We start from the raw sequence: 25481 nt of genomic DNA, 5'->3' as shown, positions 1-25481 counted from the left end.
CAAACTTTGGAAGCCAACCATAGGCAATGAGGATGGAATATGGGAAATCGGACAGATCCGTGTTGATCACATGACTATAGAGATACTGTGTACCGATTTGCATGACGTTTGGATAAAATCTGTAGGAGTAATGTAAAAAACATTGTTTTGCACAAATCGGCCTCCTGGTGGCGCTATAACAGGCCCATGTGAAAAGATTGGGGCAGAGGTTCTGAATTGGCATCCAGGGAGTGTGTGTGCAAAGTTTCGGGGGGAACGGGCCAACGGTGCCGGAGATTAGCTGGTAACACACAGACAGGACGGACACACGGACGGACGGACGGACGGACGGACGGTAAAACATACTCTCTCGCCATGCCTTCGGCCTGGCGGAGACAATAATATATGAGCAAGAGCATAAATAGCCAGTCAGTGCTTTTCAGTTCCACCTGGTCTTAATAGCGAGAGTCCAAAATCCCAGTTCATTAGCTCTCGTCTCAAATGGATTGAGAAAATCAGGTAGACACGTTTAAAGGCGAATTCCACTACAAAGCAACATTATAATCATTTATCTGATGGCGGCATAAGTCATTATGTCTCCCTGTGTGCCGGCCAAAGCCATCGCCACACAGAAAAAGTGGGGACGGTATCAGTGCTTCTGTCCGCCGCCGGTTGTTTGTAATGACACTTACCTCTGGGTCTGTCCTGTCAGCTTGGCAGAACTAACATCTAAATGCCCACAAATCAGCACTATGGAGAAACTGATCGATTATTGTGCACTTCGGTGTGATTGCCCCCTTTGTCAGTTATTTCGCTCTGTGAGAGTCCTTTGCATCAGTGATCCTCGTCATCGGTCACGTCCACATGTGTGTAGGTCTTGTAGGCCTTCAGGTTACACTTCTGCAGTGTGGCACCGAGCTGCTTCCCCGGGCCGAGCTCGTAGGTGCGAGGAAACGACTGACCCTGGCTCCGCTCGTAGATCTCGTGTAGCGTCTGCTCCCATTTCACCGGTGAAACCAGCTGCTTCACCAGCTGCTTGCGCACGTGGCCTTCGTGCATGTAGCGCTTGCCGTCCACGTTGGAGTACACGTTGATCTCCGGGCGACGCACCTCCACCTGTCTGAGGACCTCTTTGAGGGGTTGGATGGCTGGCTGCATCAGCTCCGTGTGGAACGCTCCACTCACTGCCAGAGGCTTTGTCCTCATGAAATGGAGCTGCCGAGAGTTCTGCTGGAGGAAGTCCAGTGCCTCTTTGTGTCCAGCAATGACCCTGCCGTCAGGGAAGAGGAAGCTGGCCACCCTGCAGACAGGCTCCTGGATGTCCAGGCTCTTGCAGTGCTCCTTAGCCTTCAGGCATGCGTAATTGTACTGGGCCTGCGGTCGACCAATCACTGACAGCATGCCGCTAGGGGTGAGCTCCGACGCTTTCTGCATGGCCTCTGCTCGTACCTTCACTGCATACAGAGCTTCTGTAAAGTCCATTGCACCAGAGAAGACCAGGGCAGCAAACTCTCCAACACTGAATCCTGCAGCAGCAACACAAGACTCAATGGCCTGGGGGTTTTCGTGGTTGAGTCTCTCCACCGCCGCCAGGGAGGTGACGAACACGGCGGGCTGGCAGTGGACCGTCTTCACCAGGTCCTCGTGGGGTCCGTGGAGACACAGGGACAGCAGGTCGTAGCCCAGGATCTTCTCCGCCGCGGAGAACATCTCTTTGACCTTCCCGTAGCGCAGCATCCCTCTCCCCATGCCCACGAACTGACTGCCCTGCCCGGGGAACAGGAACACAGAGCACAAATCTTGAACACATTTCAAGAACATTCCTGGAACGCTCTGGAACGTGCCTAGCTGGGAGGTTTCGAGCCTCTTCTTATAATGCTGGCTTGCGGTCCTGACATCACTATGATGATGTCAGATAGTGTCAGACGTCTCCCTATATGGAGCTGCCGATGTTAGTTATGGCCAAATATGGGATCAAGACTTCAGCCCTGGACGTGATGGCTATGTCTATACATGGAGTTTCGGGGAAGGGTTCGCTGATGTCAGACTCCGTACAAATGGCACGTTTGGGTCTCTATGACGACTTTGCAGGTCTATTATCTCCATCTATGGGGATCTCCATATATAGGCTATTGCTGGCAACTTATGCCCTGAATGTCTCCTAAGTATGCCCTGAATGTTCGTAACAATATGTATGTATTCATTGTATTTGCCTTTACACACATGCAAATTACTCCTTTTAACGTGTCTGTACAAACCTATACAAAGCAAAAATACAGGCCTTTTAACGTGGCTGTAGTGCCTGAACAATTTTACAAACAAAGATACAGGCCTTGAAAAATACAAGCCTTTTAACGTGTCTGTCGTGTCTTAACAAACATGCACAAATGAAAAGTCCTTGTAACATGTGTCGTGCCTGTACAAACCTAAATACAGGCCTTTTAATGAGTGTCTTTTAACGTGTCGTAGTGCCTGAACAATTTTACAAACACAAAAGATACAGGCCTTGAAGTCCTTTTAACAAAGGCATACAAACATGAAGGCCTTTTAATTAGTCACTTTTAACGTGTCTGTCGTGCTTGTTGACACCTATACAAGCGAAAATACAGGCCTTGTGTCTGTCGTGCGTGTACACTAGTACTAACTGTAAAAATGGGGTCTGAGTTAAGAGGACGGGGTATCGTATGCGGCATTTTTGGCCACACACTGTCGATTGTACCCCCCACCACCAGACCTCCCAGGGGCATGTTTAAGATAGTCGGCAATTATGGCTGTTGTGTCGCTCACAGTCGCTGTTCTATTCCAACGGTTGACTGCCTCTGAAAAAGAAAATAATTAAAACAGTCAGAAATGTAAAACATCGCTTAAACAAAAATAAAATTTCATAGTAACCATTGTAATTACCTATAACGGCAGAGAAGATAGCCGTGGACCCAAAGGCCATCTTCATTCCCGTCCCCCTCATATTCATGCCTGCCAATAAGTGAATAATCGGAAATGGTTAAAACAGAAGCAATATGTAACACAATACAGAAGGACGATCACAAGAACTGCAAAACTGTCATTTTGCATTATTTTTCATAATTACACATTATCCTTTGTACAGTACACACCGATCCAACACACTCGTCACACAGTCCCTCAAGGACCTCCCCCCGAGTCTCGCCAGATGAGCTATCTGGATATTTGTTGAATAGCTGTTGAGTTATCAATTGTGGCACATACATTGTTGACTATAGACAGTTCTTGTGGCTTGGCAAATATATTTAAAGATCAAAACAGTCATACCAGCCTTTACTGGAGCCCTGGCTCTTCAGAAAGTTAGTCGCTGATGGAGTCCATCCTCTTAAGAGCAAACGATTATTTTCGTTGTCCCTGCAGCTCTTTCAGCTGGTCCTCCAAGTCCAAGAGCTTGTTTAGCACTTTACGTTGAAATTCTGAATTTATGAAAATATAAATCATCATTACAACAATAGTCAGTTGCTTCTACATTTATTCACATCACTGAACTGAGTTGCAAAACAAAAGAGGACAACATGTGAAGAGATTGTGCTATTGAAGCAGTTTGGCGCTTGCAAACTTTTGCCGCTTCATTGCATCAGCATTTGGTGTGTCTGTAAAGACAATTTGTGCCACAACAAACAGGAATCACATTCAAATAACCATTAAATCGGAATAACTTCTACAGTACACTAAAGGTTAAAGGTTACCATTCTGATGAACCAGTAGGGATTGAGAGTCCATTTCGTCATCAGCGGAGCCCTCCATCACTTCAAAATATAAATGAGAGGACCAGCTTAAAACTCATTTACCAAAGTAATTTACCACAATGTAATCAATTCAATTCAATTCAATTCAATTTTATTAAAGTGTCAAATCACAACAAGTTGTCTCAAGACACTTTACATGTAGAGAAGAAACCCGACAATCCCACCCTGAACAAGCAATTTTGCGACAGTGGCAACGAGAGAGGATGACTAATCAGATATTACATACCACTTGAACTATTTGAACATTTTCAGCCATAAATGTGATTTTTAGGGCTCAGCCACACCAACACATTGTGTCCAATACCTGTATCTCTTTAGACACTACGGACTGCCCATCTACTATATCTGTTTAAGCATTTTGCAATGACAAGGGTCCGTTTACTGGATAGGTCTGAGGCATCAGATCTGTGTCCATTTTGATGGACATTTAGGAGAGTATTAACTTTATAGAACTGAATACTGAGCTTTGCACTCACCATGAGTGCAAAGTTGTTGTTTCTGCAAATGTGCCATTAGGGACCCACAGACAGCAGTAGTCGCTTACTTATTCTATGTCCATTTTGTGATCAATCATCATCTTAGACTGAAAGTGTTACCATTTATACTGTAATTATAGGACTGTGAAGACCATTTCAAAATAACCTAAAATATAAAACTGTAAATATATAGTACCTTTATTAGAAGGATAAACCCCTTGAGATGCACCATCTCATTTTCGAGGGGGTCCGTAGCACAAATGAACAGGACATACAATATACAAACAATACAACAACTACATTCATGCAAACAGACAAGACAAGAGCTCTCCCAAAGCTAGCCACTCCCACCCCACCGGTTCAACCCCAAGTAACAAAATTCATATGGAGACAAAACCCATAATACAGATACAGACATGCACATGCAGTAACATGCAGCAGCACATGCAGTAACATGCAGCAGCATGCTCAATCAGAGTACAGGCATTGAGCAAAACAGTATATACATGCACATGAAAATAAATATGGTCCCAAGTTTATAGTTAGTGTCTAGATCCTGTTACCCAGAAGGACTTCACATAAAATGCATTAAGCACCCTGTCAATTTTTTACGATACATGTTAAGTATATGGTTAGGTTTCAATGATCATGAAAAAACTAAGCAGCATTCTCTGCTCTGACTTCAATCTTTGTATTGTGTTAAAGGAGGGGCCATGCTAAGTCTCTCCAAGATGTCATAGAGACACTTCACTTAAGGCCAATTTCCATTACGGCTTATAGACCAGTCCAGTCCAGCATATACCAGACCAGAACCGCACCGCTTCAAATTATCTTGTGTTTCCATTTGCACAAAAGTCCCCCTCGCAGTACCCCCTCCCCTTCGGTTTCTCGTGCTTTAGCCACGCCCACGAAATTGTCGTGAGTCGTGAGGTCATATCCAAGCGTCAGAGGACTGGAGCTCCACAACAACAGCGTGTCAGCGACCAGCCGACCACAACAACACTGAACACTCAACTAGCAACTGCAAGCATGGATGAGCTCGAAGGAATGCTGTTTGCGATTCTCCTTTTTTGGTTCTATTTCAAACAACAACAAAACCTTAGGCGGATGCAGAATCAAGAAAACGAGCAGACTATTTGGAGAGCAATAGCTGACCATTACCGTGTTGAGGAAGAGGCAGAAGAGGGCAGACGCAAAAGAAAAAGAGAAACGGTGAGCAAACCAGTAGCTAACGTTAGCATGTGACGATCATTACACCAGTGCGTAAATGAGGCTTAGCTACTACGGCTAGTACGTATTAATTTGTAAATGTTTGTCCTGTGTATTTCAGACGCTTGACGACGCAGACCTGTTGCCTCTTTTGCCACGGCGTAGCCCGCTATATTGGGCAGAGCTGGGGCATGGTGGAACGACGCTGTTCCTAACTACACTACCAGAGGTTGGGTGGCGAACTTCAGAATGTCGGAGGAGACGTTCGACTATCTGTGCAACAAACTGCGTCCAGCGATGGAAAAACGACGGGACACAACCTTTCGCAAGTGTGTAGATCTAAGAAAGAGAGTGGCTATTGCACTGTATAGGCTTGCGTCAAACGACTTGTACAGAACTATTGGACATTGTTTTGGAGTAAGCGAAGCAACTGTGTGCCGTTGTGTGCAAGAGGTCTGTGATGCTGCAATGACCTCGTTGGTACCAGATCAAATCTGTTTCCCAGACCAGGCCAAGTTTGCAGAAATGGCTGCCTTCACTGAGAATAGATGGGGGCTGCCACAGTGTGTTGGTGTTATTGATGGCTCACACATCCCCATATTGGCACCACCGGAATTCCACTGTGGCTACTTCAACCGTAAAGGCTGGCATTCCATCATCCTTCAAGGTGTTGTTGATACAAAGGGTCTGTTCTGGAACGTATTTGCTGGAATGCCAGGGAGCTGTCACGATGCTAGGGTTTTAAAAACGTCCTCACTGTGGGAGCTGGGTAGCGGTGGCAACCTCTTTCCACCTTCATCAAAGAACGTTAGTGGGGTGAACATTGGCTACTACATCCTAGGAGATGTAGCCTATCCCTTGCAGAATTGGCTGCTAAAACCATTCAGTGACATGGGACACCTTACAGCAGCACATGAAGTGTTCAACAAGAAAGTCAGCCAGGTGCGGGTTCAGGTTGAAAAAGCTTTTGGCAGATTGAAGGGAAGGTGGCGTAGCTTGTTGAAAAGAAATGACTGTGATGTCGAACTGATTAAAGCAATGGTACTAACTTGCTGTGCTTTGCATAACCTTTGTGAGAGTCATGGAGAGGAATATATAAATGATGAGGCTACAGACATAATAAGTGCAGCTGCAGCCATTGATGGGGTGGAGCAACCTGTGGAACAGGTGGTTCAGGAGGGTGACGATGCACGAAAGGCCCTGATGCGCTTCTGTAACAGAATGTAATAATGTTCTATGCTTTGTATAGAATAGAAGTTATGTTATACTGCTGTGAGAACCATTTTATTGTACTGCTAAACTGAAGTTTTTATACATTTTTATTCATTTGTATGTTCACAAGATTTTTCAATAAAGAGACATTGTACCTTGGCTATTCTTCGTTGGTATTTCTAGAAAAATAACAGCTGGTGTTAGCAGCTTCTCTTATTATTAGGCATCTACACAGTTCCATACACTTTCAGTTCCAGAATAATAATATAGTGAATGTTAGTATATTACACATTCAGGGGAAAGTATAAGCATGATACAAGAACAATTTGATGCTGGCTAATTTCTTAATCCATTAAGACCTGAGGGTGATTTTGAAATGTTCTACTTAAAAATACACATTCAAAGATTAGGACACACTTTCAGGATTATCCCAACATATAGCAGATCTATAGCTCCATATACAGGTGGAGTCCTGTGGCATTGATACGCACGTCACCAGGTAACTACAATTACTTGAAACCTTTAGTTACTTTGACTATTTTTATTACGAAACATTTAGCCACTTCAGCCATTTGAAAATAGCAGATCTACAAGCTCAGTGGCACAAAATGACGCGCTAGCTTGTATATCTGCTATTTTCTACACATTGACAAGAAAGAGACTAGAGGAGAAAGTGGTACATTCCCTTCAGGCATACATTCTGTAAGGTTTACTGTTTGCAGAAATGGCTGCCTTCACTGAGAATAGATGGGGGCTGCCAGTGTGTTGGTGTTACTGTAGATCGGCTATTTTCAAATGGCAGAATATATATAGGGCTGAAGTGGTTACTGTATGTTTTGTAATAATAATCTGCAAATAATTTGCTAAGTAACTAAAATACAGACACTGCACTCTCATGTGCAGGTACACAAGATGCAACATTACAGAAAGTGAACCTTAAACCTTAGATTCGCACGTCACCAGGTAACTACAATTACTTGAAACCTTTAGTTTTTTACTCTTTTTATTACGAAACATTTAGCCACTTCAGCCATTTGAAAATAGCAGATCTACAAGCTCATATATCTGCTACACATTGACAAGATTTAGACTAGAGGAGAAAGTGGTACAGTCAGCTGGGGCATTAAGGCCACTGTGCCTGGCATTGTGGCATTCTATGCACTGTGTGCATAGACATGCAGCATTTACATTGTAATGTAAAAAAATCGCACCCTGTGTGAAGGAAGCGGTGCCTTTGATGAGTGGCCTCCTGGTGGCGCTATAATAGGGCGGGGCGGGGCTTCAGCAATTAATGCTCGTCCCTATTGGTGGTGTAAGTCCACATACCAAATTTGGACTTGGTGGCATGCTGCAAACTGGAGTTATAGCTGTTTAAAGCCAGTGGCCTCCTGGTGGCGCTATAATAGGGCGGGGCGGGGCTTCAGCAGTCAATGCTCGTCCCTATTGGTGGTCTAAGTCCAAATACCAAATTTGGACTTGCTGGCATGCTGCGAACTGGAGTTATAGCTGTTTAAAGCCCGTGCTCAAACGGACATCCGTGCTGAAACGGACAAACGGACAAACGGACAACCGTGCTGAAACGGACAAACGGACATACGGACGGACATAGTCAAATGTAGAGCGGCTGGCACCGCTAATTACAACCCTTCACACCTTACTTCCCTAACTTTCTGTGTTTCTTGTAGGTCACAGAAGCATCCAGTTCAGTTGCCATGGAACCAGTTGGCTTCAAGCGGGCACTCACAGAGCTCCTTGAAGTGGGACTACAGGTGGAGGTTGTAGCAACTGACCGCTCACCATCAGTGAGAAAAATGATGGAGGAACAGTTTCCAGACATTGATCACCAGTTTGATCTGTGGCACACTGCCAAAGGCAAGTACAAGACTAGAAAATGTGCTCCTCGGAGCACAGGTCTCCGCCAGTACTGTTCCTGATTAATCCTGTCTTTCCTCACTTCAAAAGATATAAATGAACACCTATTTATAGGGCTCTATTTCATCATGCGTCTCGCTAGCCAATCAAAGCACACCCTTTCAACATATTGTCACGTGTCACGTGAAGCTTGACCAATGTTAGCTTGGTGGACACACGGAAGGACGAGAACGAAAACATAGTCTCCTGGCGGAGACAATAATGTAAATGGATTGTGTTCCATAATCTCAGATTTTCTATATTTTTAGCTGTAGGTGATAATTGAGAAAAGAAACCCCAACAGTTCAACATAATTTAAATTACTGTTTAAGGTTTCAATAAGAAGCTGATGGCTAAAGCCAAGCGGAAGGGTCGGGAAGAACTGGCTGACTGGTCAAGGTAAGGAGAGATATTCATGTAGCGTTGTGTTTGAGTGAACTTCCAAAAGCAGATCTACAAGCTCACAGTGCTTCGCTGTCCCTTTTTTTCTCGATAGTATAATCTTCAAGAAAATAATTGATAATTGCAGCCCTTGTGTGTGTGTGGGGATCGTAGTGCTAGCCGATATATCTAAATCATCATGTGATCAAATATCGTCATTAGAACAAATACTGTGCACCAAATGTGGTTATATTGTCTAGCACTAGTGTGTAACTTATGTATTGTGTTTCACCAAATAGGTCTCTGATCAATCACATGTGGTACTGTTCTGCTTCGTGCGAAGGAAACACAGAGGTATGTGATCATCACATTTTACCTTATTGTTTGCCCTTCTTTTACTATGTTTGACCCTCACCTGACTGGAAAACCTTTGGTTTGGACTGTTTAACAAGAGCGCAACCCTTTTCCTCATCTTTTTTGTTATCTTATTGTTTACCATAGTTTCTCTTTTTTGTCACAGAGATCCATAATTGCATATTAATTTATTTGTTGCAGGAGTTGAGGCGTCGGTGGCTGTCCATACTGCACCATGTGCAAGACGTCCATAGCTGGACTGAGGGAGAACAAACATACAGCTGTCTTCATCGCCCTCTGAATGCAGAGATGCGGAAGAAGAAGAAGTGGCTTTCAAGGAACTCAGAGGTATATTATTTTGATACAATTTACTCTTTGTATGTTACTCTGTTAGGGCTATTAAAAAAACTACACACAATCTCGATTCATACATCAATGTGATCTCATTGTAAAGTACTGTTCAAAGCCCTCTTGCAACTATAGTGTTTCCTTGCCTGCTCTGCTCACTCAGTGTTGAATGACAGTCAAGAGTGGCATTGTGAGCTTGTTATTGAAATATGTCAAGTTGGTATAAGGCCTTGGCTACACGTACATGGATCTTTTACTAAACGGATATTTTAGTCCTCCGTTTTTAAAAAGAATCCCTGGCCACATGACAAAGATAAACAAAAATCCCTGTCCACACGTAGACGCAGAAACGCATCGATCAGCTGCATGTTTCAATTTTATATCAGATTTTATATTTACATTTATTTTATAATTATATATATGAGGGGCCAAATACAAATACATTTGTAATCACATGTTAAGGCCCAATACTGCAATAGCTGCATTATTTTAATAGCATACGTGAACAGCATACGTGAACATAAACGAAAACAACATTATTAGGCCGCAGCTGCAGCTCAAACAGTAGCCATGGTTCACATGACGCTGTCGAGTCTCTGGTTTATAGTGGTGTTCGTTTTTTTTTTTTACATTGCCAACTCTCACATGTACATAAACGTTCAGATTTCAAATATAAAGTGCTTACCCCTGAGCCACGGATGTTACAAGGCAATCCGGACCGTGATAAGTACCCGTATCTCCCGTATTGTTCAATAAAAAGCATTTTAATCCCATCGCCGGCCATTTTCTTTTTCTGTTCTTTTATTTTGGTAATGTATCAGAGTGCAATACACCTTCCAACCATTGGTGTCGCATGGTTGAAAGCATCGGAGAAAATTTGGAGAAAATGGCCGACGATCGGATTAAAATGCTTTTTATTGAACAATACGGGAGATACGGGTACTTATCGCGGTCCGGATCGCCTTGTAACGTCCGTGGCTCAGGGGTAAGCACTTTATATTTGAAATCTGAACGTTTATGTACATGTGAGAGTTGGCAATGTAAAAACATCGAACACCACTATAAAGCAGGGACTCTCGGCACCGGGGCGATTGTGTTTTAGGACGACAGACCCCACATTCAATCTGTGTGCGCGCCGTGTGTTCTACTAGGCGCAGAGAAAGAGGGTTTTCGTCACACAGTGAATGAGCTACTTTTCCCACCACTGTCTTATTATTAAGTATGACATTATTTAGCCATAAATGAGCGTGCCTTGTTTCATAGACTGTAAGTGTTGCTCTCTCTCTCTTCATTTATTATTATAATGACCATGAGCGGTCCGGTGTTTATGTATTATTGTATTATTTATTATTATAATGACCATGTGCGAATGCGCGATGACGTCATCGTTTCTCAAAATCTCCGGATTACATGTCCACACAGATCCACTGAAACGCATGTTTTGGAAAACCTTCACTTATTTATCCGTTTACAAAAATATCCGTTTTAGCGGCCAAAAACACCGTTTGCGTGTGGCTGAAAGGCCCAAACGCACACAAAAATGTGCGTTTAGAAAAAGATCCATGTACGTGTAGCCAAGGCCTAAGTGTAGTGTGAGAATCAGGGGGGGGGGGGGGTCCACAGATGCACTACAGTGGTCTACAGAGGTGCACTAGAGTGGGCTAGAGAGGCACTAGAGTGGTCTACAGATGCACTAGAGTGGGCTAGAGAGGCACTAGAGTGGGCTAGAGAGGCACTAGAGTGGTCTACAGATGCACTAGAGTGGGCTAGAGAGGCACTAGAGTGGGCTAGAGAGGCACTAGAGTGGTCTACAGGTGCACTAGAGTGGACTAGAGAGGCACTACAATTGTCTAAATATCACGACAGTGGTCTACAGATGCACTAGAGTGGGCTAGAGATACAGTACAGCATTCTATAGATACAGTAGGTAGTCTATAGATGTAGTACAGTGGTCTCATACAGCTATACATACAGTACAGTGATCTCATGCAGCGATACAGTAAAGTGGTCTCCTTTTTACAATAGGTGGAAATTACATATTTGTACTGCATGCAATAAACTGCATGATTCTTGCCCACAACTGCATGAGATTGGCATAAATGTGACATTTCTGTACAGGGGAGGCTTGTGGGTATACATGTAACCCATTTCAATTCACTTCTATCGAGGTGACAGCTCAAGGGACCATTTGGAAAATAGTGATGGCCGTTTTCCCTCACCAAAATGTTGTCTAACTTTGAATCATTAGGTATTTAGCCCCCTTACCGACAAGGTAGCATGACAAGGTTGGTCCCATTGGAAACCTGAGGTTGTCTAGAATCAAATGGTATCTCTATCTCTATCTTTGGGCTACGTCTAAATTGAGTGAGCGTGCCACAGTCTCCGAAAGACAGTCTTGCCGGCGTTTCAGCGGGTGCGCTTTTCCATTTCGAAACACCTCCACATAGAAACACCGGGGGTCCGAACCATCGGGGGTCCGAAACACCGGGGGTCCGAACCATCGGGGGTCCGACACATCGCCAGTCCGACACATCCCCCCCCCCCCCCCCCCCCACGCCGTGCGAACTAGGAGATGAGTGACTGCAGGAAAGTGACCCAACCCCCCGACCACCATAAACCGTATTTTTTATATTCACACAACTGTAGGAGAATATAAAACAAATGCTGGTCGTTTATTATAGGCAAATTAGCGCCCGTCGGGGTCCATTTGGTTCCATTAGCGCCCGTCGGGGTCCATTTGGTTCCATTATGAGCCCTTTGGGGTTACAAAAACACCCCAAACGAAAGAGAGATTGAGCAACTATTTTTCATATAATGTGCAACAGAAATGCTTCACATCTGCACGACTGCATGAAATAAAAAAATAGTAAAAGAGGCTAACTAAACACAGTATAAAGAAAGAGTAGCCTAACCTACAGTCAACCACCCAAACAACAACCCAAAATGCAAGACCTAACAACCAATAAAGAGATCAAATACTGGCATGAAATAATGTTCCGATCTGCCATTTCAAACCCATTAGGACATCCTAATATTCCGACCATGGAGCGCCTCGTGCGCATGGCAGCACCAGTGGTGCACGGCAAAGCACTCTCTCCAATTATTATAATAAAGCTTAAACATCATGACCTGTATTTGTTAAAGGTAGCCAAACATCTACAGGCCAACTCTAGGCCTGTCAACTTCATTGAAACAAATAGCCAGCAGATACTCCATAAAGTATTATTGTTGTTAATATTATTATTTTATTATTATTAGCATACATTTGTATTATTTTATAACTGTTGATATTGTTATTATTGATATTATTATAATGATTAATAATTATTGTAATTCTTCTTCTTATCATTATTATTATTATTATTATTATTATTATTATTATTATTATTATTATTATTATTGTTAATAGACGGGCTACCTTGCAACTTATATGTTATAGCAACTTAAGTGTTTGCAGAACATATGATTTGAATTAGTAATTCGAGGGAACGCATTAAAAAACGCATTAAAAATCCCCTCAATAGCCACTGGAAGGCTCGGTATATCAGTCATACTTAATATAATATTAAAATAACGAAATCTTATTTTAAATGGCTACAAAAAAAGTAGTCAACTTCATTATGCTTGCCATAGCCTAATGCATGGTCGCAAATGAATGCTTAATTTAATATTTAAATAACGAAATCTTATTTTAAATGCGGTCTGTTATTTGCGGTCCGTTATTTGAATATTATATTTAGCAAGGTTTGGCATTATAGATCAACGGACTCTTTTATGTGTTTCTATGTAGCCAATTCATAAAAGAAACAAGTCCATAAGGCCAAGGTGGGCAAATAAAGAGCATAAACGCCATTTGTTATCTTAATGGAGTAGGCCTAAACAACAAAATAATAAAATAAAGTTATTATTCCGCTATTATTATTATTATTATTATGACTCTTTGCTCAGGTACATTTCAAGGCTACTGGAATGTGGAAGGACATGTGCGCTCCTGCGCCCTCATTTATCAAATCATTCCAAGTGACATAAAGCAATTAAAATCAAGCGATTTAAAAATAATATTTATAACATATTTACAATGTTAAGATGCTTAATCATTCAACAAGTCCTATAACAGTAATGCAGATCTATACATTTGCAGATCTTGCCAGGCTATCTCTCACGAATGTGCATGGACCGGTGTCACGTCTTCAAAGCGCGCACTGCGCACTGCTCTAGACTATAATGGGTTGGATTAATACAAAAACTTAAAGGCCGGGTTCTCAAGTCCACGGTGCTGTTACGTGTCTGCCTAACAGGCTTAAACAGCACGCACGTAAGACCTCCTGTACGAAGTAATTTAGAAGCAAACCTGACCCCTTCGCAGCCTATGTAGTGCTGTCCTATATAGGCAGCAGTTTGAACACCCTTTGTAATGTATGTTTCCATATCTATCTATCTATCTATCTATCTATCTATCTATCTATCTATCTATATTGAGATGCTGCTAGCCCTGCGTCCTGCGTCTCTGATGCACCTTTTTAATAAAGGACGCATTAAACCAACCGTCACTGCGTCCACGGGACGCATACAACTAAAGCGAGCCGTGAGCCACGCAGCCCTGCTCCAAAGTGAGCCGCGCACCAAACCGGGCCGCGACCCGCGCGCCAAACCGACCCGCACCAAGCCGGGCGGCGACCCGCGCGCCGAACCGGCCCGCACCAAGCCGGGCCGCGACCCGCGCGCCAAACCGACCCGCACCAAGCCGGGCCGCGACCCGCGCGCCGAACCGGCCCGCGAGCCAAGCCGGGTCGCCACCCGCGAGCCAAACCGAGCCGCGAGCCGAAACACCGTCACCCACACGTTGTTTTCAGATCATTATTTTCGGTACGACACAAGCATAAATCATTTGAAGGGAATCCCACTTTTTAAGAAGAAAACACCAGAGCAATAAATACTGTTCCAAACATCTACTTTTCTTAAACAAATATCTCTGTTCCGTTTACATTCTCTCCCCCCTTCCACAAAGTGTCGTTGCTCTTTACTTCCTATCTATCTCTGCTCCTATATGAGTTTTTCATAGTATTATTATGAACTTTATATCGTAGTTTGTACCCTGTATTCTGAGTTTATGCAACAAGTAGCATAATAGAATGTACCTTAGGACAGTGGTTCTCAACCTGTGGGTCAGGATCCCCAGGGGGGTCCCCACATGATTTTTGGGGGGGGTCCCCAGATGACAGTGAAGGCACAATTTAAGGACTTTTAAGATATTTTTAATACCTCAAGAAAGAAAAGAAAAAAGACTATTACTGCATCAAAACTAATCAACACAATATACTATAATAAATACGGGCAAAATTGTGAAATAATATAAGAAAGAAGCGATCTACAAGCAAGGTGTTGTGAGCTTGTAGATCGGATTTACCAAAAAAAATAATACTTGTAGATCTGCTATTCTCACAATATGTATCTGTGTAACTGAGTCAAACTAAATTAAATGCTAAATTGAACTCCTAATTCCAAGTGCTTCCTCGGGGGGTCCCCAGTTCAAATATGATTATTTTGGGGGGTCGCTGCCTGAAAAGGTTGAGATCCACTGCATTAGGATATAATGTACACAGTCACACACACACACACACATAGACGATATGGAGATTGAGAACAAAGAAAACGATAGGAGGGGGGGGGGGGGGGTAATTGGGGACCCATAAAATGTTTCTGGTACCCATTACATTGAAAACTTAGCAACATCACACATATATATATATATATATATATATATATATATATATATATATATATATATATATATATATATATATATACATACATACATACATATACATATACATATACATATACATATATATATATATATATATATATATATATATATACATACATATATATAGCACTATAGGCTACAAAGACTTGCGTGCTGTTTCCCGAAGCTATCTGCGCAGCCTGTGTGGACGCACAGCCTATGTGGATGTAAGACCCTTCATAAGGACCACCCGCAGTCCCTACGCACCATCTCATTGGGAAACCCGGCATGTTTATACCCAAACAGCAAGTGTGGGGGACATCATGTCTATTCCATAATCACAAAGTATTTCAACAGCATTGAGAGGGTCATGTTGAGCCAAATACTGCAATATGTGCTCTCACAGCTCAGTGACAAATGAGGTGGAAGACATTTCAAAAAAAATAAAGGCAAACAATATAACAGACATGACATTTAAAAATACAGCTTTTGGCATTGAAAAGAACAGAGCATATATAATATATTATAATATATATTACACCACATATTGCATGGTCAAATGTCTATTCCCACACAACACAAAAGTATAACTAAGCAACTTTCACAGCAACAAAACATTTCCTTTTCAAAAGGCGAGAGGGGGGTTTATTTCAAAGCAGACACAACAACTATGATTGCTGAGCAATGATAATTTCACATGAAAATAAATACAGTATAAACAATACAGTCGAATCAAAATGAATTAACCTAATGTGGATGACAATAAGCCTTGGCAGCACAAAGTATGAAGTAAAATAACACTTCAGATTATAAAATGATACTGACATAACAACGATGATAATTAATGTATTAAACACATTTCTAAGTAGTTCCCAAAAGATTATGTGTACAGATGAAGATTAAAGGCAGTAAGGCACAATATAAATATGTACAGTCAAGCAAGAGAAAAGGCAACAAATAGACACGGGGGGAAAAAAAATCACCCAAGTGCCACGCAAATTATAACAACTTACGGGATTTAAAGAACACATTAAAGAATTACCCAACGCTTCAATGGGGTTAAAGTGCTTAATGTATGTTTTGTAATAATTAAAATATAATGAAAAGATTGCAGCTCGTTACTAAAGTTTTCAAATAATTGTACTGGAGTAAAATTGCAAAATTCTCCTCTGAGATGTGGTGGAGTAGTAGAAATAAAAGTATTGAACATTTCAAATACTTCGCTAAAGTAAAAAATACCTGTTGTTTTTGCTCCTTCTCATGTGGCCGAACGCCACTTGTCCCTCTAAAAGAAGTTAGTCGCCGACCACATGGGAGCACGAAACTAGTTAACAAGGTGGAGTCTCGTTCGTTATTGTAATCAAACAGACAAATCACTCCACCAACTAAATAAAAATTACCCAAACGGGCCAAAGTGGTTAAATTATTACACTAAAGTAAAAAATAAATAAAAATTACCCAAACGGGCTAAAGTGGTAAAATTATTCCACTAAAGTAAAAAATAAATAAAAATTGTACCTAATTACTGTACTTGAGTAAATGTAGTTACTTTGCACCGCTACTTGATCATTTAATGGACGGGCTACAGTGGTGGGCTAAAGTGATTATAAAGTTAAAAAAAAAAAAAACGAAATTGTACTTAAGTACCGTACTGTTAGGCCTACTTTGCACCGCTGTATTTGATGGACGGGCTAAAGTGGTAAAAAAAAATGAAAATTGTACTTAAGTACCGTGCATTTTTTTGAAAATAAAAATACCCAAACGGGCAAAAGTGGTTAAAACACTCCACTAAAGTAAAGGGGGAAAAAAAAAAAACGCCTAGCCAACAAAATTGTGAATGCAGTGTGAAACTGCACTCCAATACTGGTCTAGGGTCCTCACTCCTCGCCGGTACTGCCTTTCGAGCCTCCGAAGCCTGTTTGAGAAAATCACAAGTTAATTCATATTAGTAATGAATTAATATAATATTAATGTTAGGGGAACACATTTTTGTCGTGCACAATAAGTTCTATAAAACTTTTCCTTCCCCCCTGACGATGCTCCTCAAATGACTAAGCTCTTAGGCCAAAGCCTCCACCTGCTCCCTCAACCCCATGCCTACTACAGCCTTTTATTATTTCATTATTCTATAGTATAAAGAAAATCTCAAACCTCTTCTCCAGCTGCCTCCATTTTCGCCGCTGGGCAGGTGGTGGAGACCCGCGTTCGGCGATGCCGCATACGGTCTCCACCAACTTCTGCTCGTCCTTCAGCTTTCGCAGAAACAGCCAGATCGAAGGGTGCCGCACGCCCACCCTGTTGTTCCATCTGTGATGGAAACCTGAAATAATCATAGATTTATAAGAACTATACATGCAGCACCCATAGCACATTGCCTATTGACATTTCATTACAACGTTGCTCAGTGCAAATAGAACAGATTTGGAATAATACATTAATAATAATGATAATATTAATACACCTCATAATAATAATGTAAATACATTGTTACCTTCAACCCGGTTGTTGCTCCGGTTGTCCGAGCGACGGCCATGTACACTCCAGATTGGAGGCGGGAAGAGGGCCTGCTCACCCACATAGGTGTCTTCAAAATATTGTATGAAGTCACCCAACGTGGGGTAGCGGCGGAGCAGCAGGCGGGTTTCGGGGGCTCGGACAAAACCGCGGAAGTTCTGCCTCAGGAACAACACCGGAAGGTAGCCTGTGGCCATTGCCTTCCTCACCCACTCCTTCAACAGCCTGTCCTGCCCGTATGGAACTGCAAAAGAAGTAAAAGTTACTTACTTACTTACTAAAATACATTTCATAAGCGCTCAGCACTCAATAGTAATGTGTTTCACAAAATAACCAAAAACCTTCTACCCAATGAATGGTAATATTATTATTAAAATTACAATTATAATATGCTTCATTACCCTACATCTCATGCTGATTTATCTGTAACAGTATACTCATTTCACTCACATATAGCCATGCTACCAGACATAACCTACAACACCTCTACATTTTAATAATTTGTTCTTTATCCTGTGAAGAAATCACACAAAATGACTGTTTGTTGTGTTCTGTTAATACACCATTACTGACCTTGAAGACCAACGTCCTGCAACTTCCTCCAAAGCGACTGGCAAAGGTGGAAGAAGCAGCCCTTTGTGGCCGTTGTTGGCAGCTCAGCATGGAAGGCGTTGATCATGGCCATCTCGAAGTCCGTTAGGACTGATTCCGGGCTCCATCTTGTACAGGGATGAATGGAGGGAGGGATGGAAGGATTGACGCACAGACAAACAGATAGATGGTAGATAAGAGGGATAAATAAGGATTATTCTAGTTTACACAACATATTAAAAAGCCAGGTACAGTGAGATACAGTGAGCATTGACACACACACACACACACACACACACACACACACACACACACACACACACACACACACACACACACACACACACACACACACACACGTGCTTGCTCGTGTGTGTGTGTGTGTGTGTGTGTGTGTGTGTGTGTGTGTGTGTGTGTGTGTGTGTGTGTGTGTGTGTTTGTGTTTGTTTTCAGTGCTGGAAAAAATACTCAAATGTTTTACTTAGTAATCATTGCTATGAGTTGTTTGGTCACAGGGGTCTCCAGCTCTTTAGTAAACATAATTTAGTTCATTTTCAGTTTAACAAAGAGCTGGAGAGACATGGGAGACTCTTTTTACTGAACAAACACTATAGCAATGACTATCACAATATGCTATTTAACACTTCTTTTAACTAAAGTAAATCATTTACCCTATACCTTTAAAGTACCAAAAGTAGAAAGTACTAATTGTGCAGAATGTCCCATTTCAAATGTATATATATTTTTTGAAAATAGCAGATGTACAAGCTCACAAGGTGTCAGCCGGCTGTCCAAGCCTAACCCTGTTTCGCTGTCCATGGTGCTGAAGTTGCTCAATTAGCAACAGGTGACATTTAAAGGGCTGGTTTTATTTTCCACTCGGTGCGTTAAAGATCGGATCAGCATTTAATTCCAGTGGTGTAAAGGTTTGAGGTATTTTCAGTTTCTTCAGTATTTCCAAATGTTAACACTTTAACTTCTACATCTCAGAGTGAAATATTGTACTTTTTAATCCACTATTTGAAAACTTTAGTTACTAGTTACTTTGTATATTTAGATTATTATCAAAAACAAAAATACATTAATACTTCAGCCCTATATACATTTCAGCCATTGTAAGATATCTCACAACTTGTAGATCTGCTATTATATAACAAAATATTTGGAACTTGTGAAATGGAACATTCTGCTCAAATGTACTTTTTTACTTTTGTTAGGCCTACTTAAAGAACATTTTGATGCCAACACTTTTGTGTGACACACACTTACGCTTCTTGGGTGAGTCGCTCGACCCTCCTCTTGACGTGGCGAAGGACAGCCCGGTACATCACCTCCGTCTTCCCGCTCATCAGGATGAGCACAAATGGCACCACCCTGTCCAGGTAGAGGCCGTGGATCGTCACGAATTGGACGAACGGCCGTGGGCAGGTCTTGAACGTGCCGTCCATAAAGATCTAAAATCAAAATTCAAATTGCATTTAATTCATACTGATATAAATTAGATCATATTATTGCAGAAAACTCTTATAAAAAACATTCGGTCCCATGCAGCACCTTTTAGCTTGTTCAAGCATTGATAATATTTAATAGTTAATACATAGGCTACATTTCATTTGAATGACAGGATGTTGTATGGAAGAGTGGTTCTAACCTTGCTGCACTGGCTGAGCTTGATGAAATTTTCATCGGTGCCAAACACCAGAAAGCCATGCCGGCGGTGTTGCTTCGAGAGGAAGTTGTCCCCCCCCCAGGTCAAGGCCCACTCGCCCTCCACGAGGACCTCATCCACGGTGTGGGGGATGGCAGGCATCAGGCTGGCCCGCATTCTCTCCAGCCTTGATTTAATTGAATTGAACGGCGGCATGTGCCGCACTTCAGCAGCCTGCGTCAGCGCGTGGTCGTACACCCGCTTAACGGGGAGGGTAGGATCGGCCGCCACGTGCCTAAGCATCTGCTCAATTAGAGCAGTGGTGGCGACCAAATCCTCCTCCGCCGCGTGGCCATGGTCTCGAGGAGGCCCCAATACATCAATGGCGGGGTCCTCCGCCTCTATATTGAACAAACGTGTCTGCAAGTAGACATTGCACCCGCGTTGGGCGCAACGCCAATATATTTTTTCGGCGCCTACTTTGTTTCGGACATACCGATAACTGTCCAGGATGAGGGTTTTCCCTCCCCGGCTGTTTGCCACCTGTATATAAGCCATGTCTGCATGAGATGGATGGGAGAGGGTGAATTCTCTGATAGACAGTCCTTTTAAGCTATCGATAAGAGTGAACACAGCAGAAGGAAATAACACTGATAGGGTCAGGGGTGCCAACATTGGACAGTCAGAATATTGGGAATGGGGGGGTGGCTTGGGGTAATTAGTCAAGTAATTAGTCAACATTTTTGCACAGTCCAACGCTCTAGAATGTGTTTTAGAGAATATTTATTAAAAATCACGTGCAGACCCCCTAGAGATTCTCAATGTACAATGTTACCATCATTTGATAGTCAATGCACTGTAGCCTCACCTCATCATTTAACAGTGATACACTGATGAGTAGCTGTCTGTGGTTCTGAACTGCCTGTCTGTCGGTAGTGATGAGGAACTGTCTATGGCACTGACCTGTCTGTCTTTAGTGATGAGGAACTGTCTATGGCACTGACCTGTCTGTCTTTAGTGATGAAATTAACCAAATTAAAGCATGCTGCAAATTACGTGCGCTTAAAAGACAATTGGAGAGAGTTGAATAACCTCTTGAAATATTAAGAAATAATAATAGGCGGTCTAACCATTAATGTTTTCACACCTTTTAGCTTATATTACAATAGTCTTTGCAATGAATATATGGTAATTGGCACCAGCGTCACCGGTGTCACCCTACTCAGTGGTGTAAAGTAACTAAGTACATTTACTCAAGTACTGCACTTACGTACAATTTTGAGGTATTTGTGCTTTACTTGAGTATTTCCAATTATCTCTATTACACTCCACACCTCAGAGGCAAATACTGTAGTTTTACTCCACTGCAAATATTTAAAAACTTTATAGCTATTTTATACATAGCCCATTTGAAAATAGCTGATCTACAAGCTGTCAATGCGCGTCACATCACAACACTTTGTGAGCTTGTAGCTACATCTACTATTTTCAAACATTTTAGTTTTTTTACTTTAGGTACTTTGGTACATTTTTAATTCCGGAATTTAACTTGTAACACGGTAGACTATTTCATTGCAGTATTGATACTTTTACTAAAGTAAACCCTACTTTGATATAACTTATGTTATGAGATCAATAAACATAACAGGCAATGTAAATTACACAGGGAAACGCAAGACAAACGCTGTCATAATTCCATGGAAGTATGAAGCAGCAACGCCCTTGATTGATTGAATACTTAATTTGCAGTTTGCATAGGAAAATCACATGATAGTACAGTTCAGATACACGGTATACTAAAAGGATTTAAACCCAATAAGTAATGTATACCGTCACAGAATTCATATGTCCCAGAGGACACACGCACGCACGCGCACGCGCGCGCGCACACACACACACACACACACACACACACACACACACACACACACACACACACACACACACACACACACACACACACACACACACACACACACACACACAGTTCCCCCTGACGTGCGGTCCGTTTTTTCATTTTGCATGGCGCAAAGCTTTATTTTATTTTATTTACAGTGTAGGCTATACTTCAGCAGCATGGACAGTGCCACTTGTTCCACTCAGAGGAGGGGGGGGCACCTTCATGTCAGGAGCCACACAAATGATATGTATTTGGCCGTGGACGGTGGGCCCCATAGGAGAGAGAGAGAGAGAGAGAGGGGGGGGGGAGGGAGAGAGAGAGAGGGAGAGAGAGAGAGAGAGAGAGAGAGAGAGAGAGAGAGAGAGAGAGAGAGAGAGAGAGAGAGAAAGCGCATGGAATGCTGTGTACTGCAGACAAGTAGCCTACATCAAATTTTGGCATGACTTGGCATGACAAGGACCCACACACGCTGGTGCCCCCCCCCAGCCCCCCAGTGTTTTCCACACCTGTCAACTGGTACAATTACCTAACATCGTTGCTTATCTGCGCGTCATTACGCACGCACACGGTCATATTTAATACACAATAGTAAATCCTCTAATAGTGACCCAGGCTTGTATTTGTTTCAACTGGGTACCGGGCTTTTATTAAAAGGAGGCATGTAGGCCTATAAGAGAGAGGCCTATATTTCTATTTTTCAAACAGATCAGAATGAATAAATCAACATTTTGTGTCAGTTTGAACCCAGTAAAATGTACTGGGTTCATTTATTAAAATCAAGTACTGTGTGAAATAAACAGTGCGAGAGAGGGGCGTTGTGAGCTTGTAGATCGGCTATTTTTGGCAAAGCTTGTGGAGATATAGATAGACTGATGGACAGACAGACAGACAGACAGACAGACAGACAGACAGACAGACAGACAGACAGACAGACCGTCCGTGGGAGTGCACTCACGCCAATGCGCTATAATATAATAATAATAGCAATAATAACAATATAAGTACACCACTGCACGTACAGGCGGTTCATCTATTGAGAGAACAGGCAATTTCTAGTGAAAATTACGTCACTGTCAAACTATGATGGAGCAATGTTGTCAGCTTGTAGATCGGCTATTTTAGTTGCGCGACCCTGTCTTATGACAAAGTATAAATACTTCCAAGTGTTCAAAGTATTTTTGAGCCACACACGGACCCCAGACCTGCATAGTATACGTCATAATAATAAGAAGAATTATAATAATTATCAATCATTATAATAATATCAATAATAACATTATCAACAGTAATAAAATAATAAAAATATATGCTAATAATAATAAAATAATATTAACAACAATAATACTTTATGGAGTATCTGCTTTAGGCTATTTGCCTAGACGGGCGCTAATGGAACCAAATGGACCCCGACGGGCGTTAATTTGCCTATAATAAACGACCAGCATTTGTTTTATATTCTCCTACAGTTGTGGGAATATAAAAAATACGGTTTATGGTGGTCGGGGGGTTGGGTCACTTTCCTGCAGTCACTCGGAGGGAAGGGGGGGGGGGAAGAGTCACATCAATGCACCATGCACCGTGTGGCTATTTGGAGAGCTAGAGTCTCCAAATTGCGCATGGATGCTTCATCCGTAATTGTACCCGTTTCCTATCTGCTAGTGCTTCTCCAAGAATATCTGATCTTCTAGTTCGCACGGCGTCGCGCTGTGATGCGTTGTGAGCTTGTAGATCAGTTATTTTTGGGCAACAAAGTGAAGGTCAAATTACAGACTTATACAACACATGCATGATGCGCACTTATCCGAAAGTTACATTTAAACATATATCCTTTTATTGAGTGGTAATACAATCATAATTGATGAAAAAAAAATAGGCTAGCATAGATTCATGGATTCGTCTATAGTCTCATCGGGACTCAGGGACAAAATAATAATACATAATAATAATTATTGTTATAATAAGGGTAATAATAATAATAATAATAATAATAATAATAATAATAATAATAATAATAATAATAATAATGAAAACCCCCCTAGTCCGAACAATGGAAGTCTATTGTCGGACTGCCGGTGTTTGACTGTCGGACTGGCAACGTCTTTAAAATAAATTGAAAACACCGCTAGTCCGAACAATGGAAGTCTATTGTCGGCCTGCCGGTGTGTCGAACTGCCGGTGTGTAACCGTTTCAGCCACCAATCCTACAGGTCTCATACGGGTAATAAAACAAACTTTGGACCACTTTTTTTTCTTGGGATCATCAAAATCCCTACATTGGAGGTCCTATGGATGCCAAAAATCTAAACTAGAAAAAAAAATTAAGAGGGTGCGCGTGGACCCCTCCTACATGTTATATAGACAGATGTATGCCAGGTTCATTTGTATACCTGGCATCCTATAGTGTGTGTGTGTGTGTGTGTGTGTGTGTGTGTGTGTGTGTGTGTGTGTGTGTGTGTGTGTGTGTGTGTGTGTGTGTGTGTATAGTTTCAATGTACAGATTAAACTTCTGATATTATACTGTTTAGACTGACTGTAGGTTCCTGGTCCACCTATGATCCATCGATGGATTACCATTTCTATGCATTTGATGTATTACTTTGTTTACCTTGCTTACTGTAAATCACTCTGGACTAAGAGCATCTGCTAAATGCCTGAATTGTAATTGCAGGTATACAAGGATTTGGAGAAACTGGTCCGTGACAAGCGCCTCCTGAAAGACCTTGAGTACTTGAGCCTCTTCAAGCACACAGGTAAATTGAAAGTGTCATGAAATGTTCATGATCATAATGGTGGAAAGGGCTTTCATGCCTTCAGAAGGCGGCGTACAAGCCAAAACGTAAATGTAATGATGTGAACTACTTTTCAGTTTTCCTTCTCAATTATATTTATATTGTGTACATTTTGTTTTATGTTCATAACAGGTGCCTTGGAAGTATTCCACAGTGCAATGCTCAAGTACATTCCGAAGAGGCTATCCTTCTCCTACACTGGCATGAGAGAACGAGGCATGCTTGCAGTCCTTGAACATAACGAGAACATTGTGAAGAGAACACAAGCCACCCTTGCCACAGGTACAGTACAGATACATTTTCTGGAATGTATTTGCATGTGACCTGTAATCCTTCTGTTCTGTCCATAGCATTGTCAGTAGTGTGAAGCTGACGAGAAAAAAAATGTTTGCATTTCAGGTGGACCCCGCACCAATCAGGCATTCTGCAGGCGAACAAAGAGCTGGGTTGTGAAGAAGGTGTACGAGCCACACACGCACCTGTTCCGACAAAGTCTGGTCAATCTGGCAATTGCCCGAAGACGGGATCCAAATGTACCCTACCAAGTGCTGTCGTCATCTCTCCATCGGCTTTGTCTACCACCAAACATTGCTTCAAAGCCTAAGCCTCCAAAGCAGGAGGCAATTCTTGCACACAGATCCAGATTTCTGTAA

The 25481-nt window shown here is 42.1% G+C and overlaps 2 protein-coding genes across 2 annotated transcripts; one reads left to right on the top strand and one right to left on the bottom strand.

Annotated features, from left to right (window-relative positions):
- Positions 1-522: 522 nt before the first annotated feature.
- On the bottom strand, positions 523-1759 carry LOC311051170 (malonyl-CoA-acyl carrier protein transacylase, mitochondrial-like). Its single transcript, XM_084065590.1, has one exon. The coding sequence runs from the start codon at positions 1726-1728 to the stop codon at positions 814-816; it is 915 nt and encodes a 304-aa protein (XP_083921716.1). The 5' UTR covers positions 1729-1759; the 3' UTR covers positions 523-813.
- A 4143-nt stretch (positions 1760-5902) lies between these two features.
- Positions 5903-25481, top strand: LOC311050662 (uncharacterized protein; the record flags this gene model as incomplete). The annotated part of the gene is made up of 8 exons (XM_084064748.1): positions 5903-6376; positions 8332-8518; positions 8890-8956; positions 9238-9292; positions 9494-9640; positions 24708-24789; positions 24961-25110; positions 25228-25481. 8 exons carry the CDS (start codon positions 5903-5905, stop codon positions 25479-25481), a joined length of 1416 nt encoding a protein of 471 aa, XP_083920874.1.

Source organism: Gymnoscopelus microlampas (genome assembly GCF_963454915.1).
Source record: "Gymnoscopelus microlampas genome assembly, chromosome: 8".
NCBI classification, from domain to species: domain Eukaryota; kingdom Metazoa; phylum Chordata; class Actinopteri; order Myctophiformes; family Myctophidae; genus Gymnoscopelus; species Gymnoscopelus microlampas.
The sequence above is the reverse complement of the archived record's forward strand: the minus strand, read 5'-3'. Positions and strand labels throughout refer to the sequence as shown.